The sequence below is a fragment of the Amblyomma americanum genome, chromosome 3 (assembly GCF_052857255.1).
Source record: "Amblyomma americanum isolate KBUSLIRL-KWMA chromosome 3, ASM5285725v1, whole genome shotgun sequence".
Taxonomy (NCBI): Eukaryota; Metazoa; Arthropoda; class Arachnida; order Ixodida; family Ixodidae; genus Amblyomma; species Amblyomma americanum.
In genome coordinates this window covers 222,204,286-222,210,843 of record NC_135499.1, presented here as the reverse complement: position 1 = coordinate 222,210,843, position 6,558 = coordinate 222,204,286, and the positions used below count along the sequence as shown (strand labels likewise).

The 6,558-nt window shown below is 49.5% G+C and overlaps 1 protein-coding gene across 1 annotated transcript; it reads right to left on the bottom strand.

Moving 5' to 3' along the window:
- LOC144123649 (uncharacterized) lies at positions 1-5,359 on the bottom strand. Its single transcript, XM_077656444.1, has 2 exons — positions 5,144-5,359; positions 1-132 (listed from the first exon to the last, which is right to left on the bottom strand). Exons 1-2 carry the CDS (start codon positions 5,348-5,350, stop codon positions 1-3), a joined length of 339 nt encoding a protein of 112 aa, XP_077512570.1. The 5' UTR covers positions 5,351-5,359.
- Positions 5,360-6,558: the final 1,199 nt, after the last annotated feature.

The window sequence follows — 6,558 nt, the reverse complement described above, 5'->3', positions numbered from 1 at the left end:
TCAGTGGGCTTGGTGGCCCTGTCCAGGATACCATTGTCGCGGTGCTCTCCACTGCGACTCTGAGGCGTTTGCTTCCGGGGCCAGGATCCGGGCGGCGTGAGAGCCCCCACCGGAGAGGACCTGGAACTGGGCCTGCGACGCCGGGAGGACCAGCCGTCTTCAGTATTCGTGGCGCCCTTCGAGTCCTGCGGGGGCGCGCACAAGCACTCCTGTGCACAATCCGCACCCCGAGAACTGCCGATTTTCTAGTCCGCTGTTGGCGGGCAAATATCATGCTACGCAGTTGGACTCGAGATGAGCCCGCTTAAAGAAAAGGAACAAGAATTTAACGGTGTCTGTCCGTACCGCCATACCTCTTAGCATAGAGATATCCTATTCAGCAAGAGTTCCTTGTGGCGTTCGGCTGCGGTGTCTAGGGACCGAATCCCGGCCGCAGAAGCTGAATTTCGGTGGACGCGAAATGCAAAAAACGAACGTCTGCTGCGCGAAGAGTGCGCGTTAAGGAACCCCAGGTGTTCAAAATTATTACGCAGTTTTTCACTATACGTCGTCTCGTTCTCCCTTCTTTCCAGCCCCATTTCCTTTACTCAAAATCGATGATTTGGCTCCACAGACGCTTCAGAATTTCTCTCGACGGGGCAAACGCTTCCGCGCGACTCCGCCGTGCTCCCGTCGGTTCCCCATACCGTATATCACGGTGCATGCTTAGCTTCTTGCATACGACTGTGAACTCTCCACCCCATCGAAAAGAAAGCATGACGAAGGATTTAGCGTGGTTAGACCAAATGCGAATTCGGTGCTCTAGTACATCAATTTTCGCTTCGGTTTCGGTGCGAAGCTCGGCTATCAAGGTCAAGTGGGCTTCAGACAAAGACCGGCGAAAGCGGTGAGTGGGGGCCTCAGTGGTAGCGCACTAAAACTGAAGGGAACACTTAAGCGCCGCTTCAGGGTATGGCGGGATAGTTTTAACGGGTTAACACCCATATATGCGGAATTGGTCATTCTGCAGTACGTAACTTCGTAATCATAGAACCCTGCAGGGAGTCCTCATCAGAGGTGGGCATTTCACCTAAAAAAATCTGGACCTCACCTCAACCTCAAAAACAATTTGCCGACCTCACTCAACCTGAACCTCATCAGTTGAGATTGAGGTCTCCTTTGACGCCCTCACCTCACTTTTCCTGAGGCCACTGCAGACCTCACTCAACCTCACCTCAACCTCAATTTGTGAGGCTGAGGCCAGCTGCTTGACCTTGGGAAACAAACGAAAAACGAAACAAAAAGCGATTAAGAAGTTTTTCAGTTAAAATAATTCTGAGAATCCTGTGATCCAGGAAAGCCAAAATGATGATGGTATTATTTAATAAGGTGTGTGCAGACACTATTGATGTGCACGCAATAGGAGAAGTTTATAATATGGGATGAACCCTCAGAGAGTATATGGTCTGCGGGCAGGGGTGTCACATACGCGCTTACCACCAGTACGTCGGTGAGTACTTTATATGTGTCAGTATTTGGCAACCTGCTTCGTGTATACTTGTTCGTATTGGAAGCCTCTCGCTCATTCACGCACGAACCGGCATTTGACAAGCACGGCCCTTCTACACCATCTACCAGAAATTGGGAGGAGGGGAGAGGTATTCACGATACTCTTTTCAGGCTTGAGAATAGTTACCGGAAATAAAGAAACTGGTCGTCGATGTACTTTCCAGTGCGACGGTTATGCAGATGCATATTAGTATATTTAGATTTTCTAGCTCTGTCCGGCATAGCGAGAACGCTCTTTTCAGTCCTCTGTATGTTGCCTTCGAAAACACTTAACAAGCTGCGACTGTAGTACACCAACAGAGGCACGTTGTATTTATGTCTGTGTAAAAGCGAGCGGCTTCTTTTATTATTGCGAAAGCATTAGATGGCTCACTTTCAAGGTCATATCCGCAAGAAACGGCACCGTGTGAGGTCACGAGCCGACAAGTCACGCGACGAAGATGATGAGGTCACATAAAAAGTTAATGCTAATTAATATAATTTGATAACGCTAAGGCTGATTAGTATAATGAGTGATTGCATCATATGAGTGTGACATCATACCAGGTCACGTAACAGCAATGTATTGTGCCATCAAACCTAGTCACGTGACTATGCTGTAATATTACATCACACCACTCACGTGACAACGATGTAATTTCTCGTCATACCAGGCCTCCATCCACCCCAAGATCCGTTTGGATTCCACATTACTACACATGCGCGCATAACGCATTACAAAGAGTGCCCACAGCCTAGTCCACATTAATGACATTCGGATTGTCCAGCAGGTAAACGCGCCAGTTCTCATGCATGGCATACTGCAAAGATCATGCCTTTGACTCTCGATATGATGGCGATGATGATGATGGTAACAGTGCATCCTTATGAGCCCGGGGAAGTCTGATATACCGCTACCAAATTAAAAATTGCCAGAATACTGATTAATTTTGTACATTACCCAGCAACAGAAGACAATTATTGTGCGGGAAAATAGTATACCTCCAGCTAATAATTAGGGATGATGATGCTGATGTTCCTGGGAGGTCAAGACCCTCCCTCGTTTCCGCCACTTCCGTCCAGGTGCCGATGGTAATGGCTTCGAAACCCTGGCAATTCTCCGATGAACTCGGTGATCCCGCGGAATTTTGAAAGAAAGGGCTAGATTACGTCTTCGAACACTGTGCAAACTATTAAAATCACACGGGGCAAAATAACTGGCCTGGAGTGGGCAGCGTGAACCGCTCTCTGTCAAGAACACCATGGCTCTCCGCTCAAATTTCCCCGCAGCGAAATCTTTTTCCGAGACCACCTCCCCACACCGGGGGGAAAAAAAAACGCCTAAATACTCATACGCGTCAAAAGAATACTGGGTACCATTTCGTCAACCAGTCTGAGACAAGCTGCTTTAAGTCAATCACTTGTTTTCCTTCAGAACTGAACTAATCAATGGTACGCCAGCATCCTAGACGTTTTTTTACCCGCGAGCGCCGCGTGAGCATTCTGCGAACCCGTTTAAAGTGAACGATGGGTCTCTGCAAAATAGTTAAAGGAAAGATAACGTGTAGTGCCTGGTCATCTGCAAGGCAGGCCGCCAACCTAACTGATCCCATACGAGAAAAAAAAAAGAGAATGATTAGAAACATACAAACAAAATTCGCACACTAAAAACAGAAGCGAACAACTGTGTGCCCCATTAAACGTCATATTAGAAGGTTTGAAAAAGCGACTCAACAGCACAGCGCGAGCATGTGATCAGTTCTATTCCCATATCTTCATTAAAAAACAAGGATAAAGAAACAGCTACCGCATCACCATACATTCATTATAGTTTTGTATTTTTTCGCCGCTGTAACACCGCTATGCTGGCGCGTTCGCCTCGTGTTGCGGTGTTTCGGCATAATAAGCGAATTTCCTAGAATGAACAAGGAATAGGAAACCAAAAGAGAGGTTATTCGGAAGGATAAAAAAGTGAAATTATATTTGCATCTGCATCTGCTTGCATTACGGGACGGGAAAATACAGAATTAATGTGAGAGTCGAAAGGAGAAGTCACCGATGAAAAGCTTCGACGGAGTTATACAGGTTTTTCTGGCTTCGTGCTTTTTTAATCAAACCAGCAGGTGTCCTTGCTAGGAACAAAACAGCCTGAATCATATTCTCTCGCCTGTGCTGGCTGCTCCAGCTTCTGTTAAGTCAGCTTGTAATGTACAGCAGGATCCCCTTTATTCGACTGCAAGGCAAGAGCCATGACGTCAGCGTCGGCAACGAGCATGAACACGAAGCAGTCTTGCTTGGGGCCATCCGCGCTGCGACGAATTTATTGCGTGCTTGTTGGACTGAACTTATTTGTTTGCGGCATCAAACAAAAAACAAAGCTACCGGGGGTCAACGTGAGTTACGTGCTTTGTGCGCTCCCGGGAGTTTGAGCCGTCCGGCAGGAAGCTACAGGTGCTACGCCAGCGGTGCAAGGGGGAGGGAGAGTGGCGTGCTGTGACAGTAACACTCCTTCCGGGAAGACCAGAGCGGTGCGTCTTCCTGTCTACTCGGGCTGAACTGACATTACGGCGCAGCACCGGAAGCTAAGAGGGAACTGTGGCATCCGGTCGTCCAAAAAGCGAAAACCGAACACGAAGCGTCATTGCATGAACACTGCGGTGATGCGCTTTAGCTCCGCTTCGGAAGCGGCACTCGTCGGAGTAAGACGTGGCAACTGCAAAAAGTCTCGACCTCAAAATTTCGTCCTCACTGAATGGCGACCTCACTCAACCTCAAACTCAGGCGTGATGTTGAGGTTTGATTTGCTGACCTCGCAAAATTTCGAGCCATCGCCGACCTGCACCTCAACCTCACCTCACGACGTGAGGTTGAGGTCATTTTGAGGTTGAGGTCGACCTCATAAGGTCAAAACCTCATTAGGGTGCCCACCTCTGGTCCTCATACCACTCCCGGCGCAGTGGTGCAGCGGTTAAGCGTGCGCCACTGCCCTGCGATGGCAGGTGCTCTTAGCGGTGGGCCGCACAAGGCCAACCGCTGAGATCATTAATCGTTCATTTAACTGTCACCTGCCATGGTGGGCAGTTTGCTCACTCTCCGGTGGGCAGGTTGTGATGATGCCGCAAGGTCACGTGACCTAGATGGGCCACCTGCCTCCTGGGTTGCTCTCTGGGGACCACCTGCCAGATACATGCTCGTGATTTTTCGCTCACAAAGCCGACAACGGCGACAATACCAACGCCGACACCGGATTTTCTGGTGAACGGGGCCTTAACCGCTATCGCGTTAAAATTCTTATTGGAGGATATTCTTAAGGCGGCGTCCTTCTACATCCCAGGCATAACATTATTGAGAGCCCCCTTTCAGAGCTCCTTTAGCTGTTGTCGCAGTTAAAAAAACCCCTCCCGCACGGGGGACAATTACTATGCTCACAAAAGGTGACGCTCATGGTTTTGGGAATCTGGCTGAGGTGCATGCGTCAACCAGGCCCGTTAATCCAGTGAGACGCTGTTATGAGGGAAGCAGATTCCCATTCGACCAACGCAGCGCCTATCGCATGACGACAAAGAGGTGTCGTACGATAAGAGATAGCTCTTCATGAAAATGAGTCTATATATACCTGCTTTCCCGGACCTCCAAACTCGGCACTCGCGGGCGATCCTTTGCTGCTGCGTCGAGACGTGCGGCGCTTGCTGCGGTGCCTCCTGCTGGTACGGCTTACGGCCGACTCGAAGCGAGGTGTACCCGAATCTTGCGCCGCCTGGCGTGCGTCATCGGCGGCGGATTCCGGGCGCACGCTGGACGGAGTCTCCCCTCCGCTCACCATGCTGCCCCGGCTGACCGCGCTGCACACCATGCACACCGATGCACACAATAAGGTGTTTCGAGCCCCAGAATACTCGTAAAATACGTCAGCAGATTACGCAGTCCGACTTCCGCGGACTCAGTAGACAAGTATGTGGATTTGCGCATTTGGAACACCCTCCCATTCAATATTTCCAGTAATATATATGGAACAGTGCTCCAGGTACTCGTTGAAGGATATGTTTCCCCTGCGCCATATTTATGACTAAGAAATAGACCACTGCTTTCCATATAGCCAGCAGGAATCATGTGATGCAGCTTTGCTCTGTACATATCTTACTGATCAGCAAACCTGGGAAAGAGATTTATTTAAGTAAGCAGAACCTTTCAAACGTTCCACAAGTTCCAGTTACTAGTTAGAATCTATGTGAAACACAAACGAAAGTGTGCTCACAACGCCTTCTTCGTTCCACATACCTCGGTGTACTCGAACTAGGGACAGCGCCTGGCGGCGCCTTCGGGACGCGTTCTGGCGTCGTCTTGCCCACCGAGGCGGCGCTGCCTGTGTGCGTGGTGGCTGGACGCTCAGCCTGGTCGTCTGGGAGCGCCAGAGGAGACTGTGGACGAAGCGTGGGGTGGCGTCTCATGCTTAGGAAGTGTCGCAAACCGCCATCGAAGGTTTGTCCTCAGTAGGCGCGTTCGCAGTGGTCTAGCAATCGTCATCATTATCATCACCATAACTACGACCGATGCATAGCATTTGGTATAGAGCTTTTTTCTATTTTTCTACTTTTTTATGTTTGTTTTTCATCTTGGCTTGATTCAGAACTCTGATCCATGCTACAAAGGGGAATGGCCGTATCAGCATAATCAGCCAATTGCAGGACAAAGGCCTCTCCCATAGCTCTCCAATTAGCTCTGTCCTTTGTCAGCTGGGCCACCTCACCCTGCAAGCTGCCTTATCTCATCCGCCCACCTAACTTCCTGCCGCATCCTGCTACGCTTGTCTTTTCTTGGAATCCTGTCCTTTACCGTTAATGACGATCCTTGCATTACATGCCCTGCCCCATGCCCATTTCTTCCTCTTGATATCGAGTAGGATGTCGTTAACTCGCGTTTCTTCCCTGACCCATTCTGCTGTCTCCCTGACCTTGAGCGTTACACGTATCGTTTTCCGTTCCAAAGCTCGCTTCGTTGCCCTCAAATTAATTCAACCCTTTTCGTTAGCCT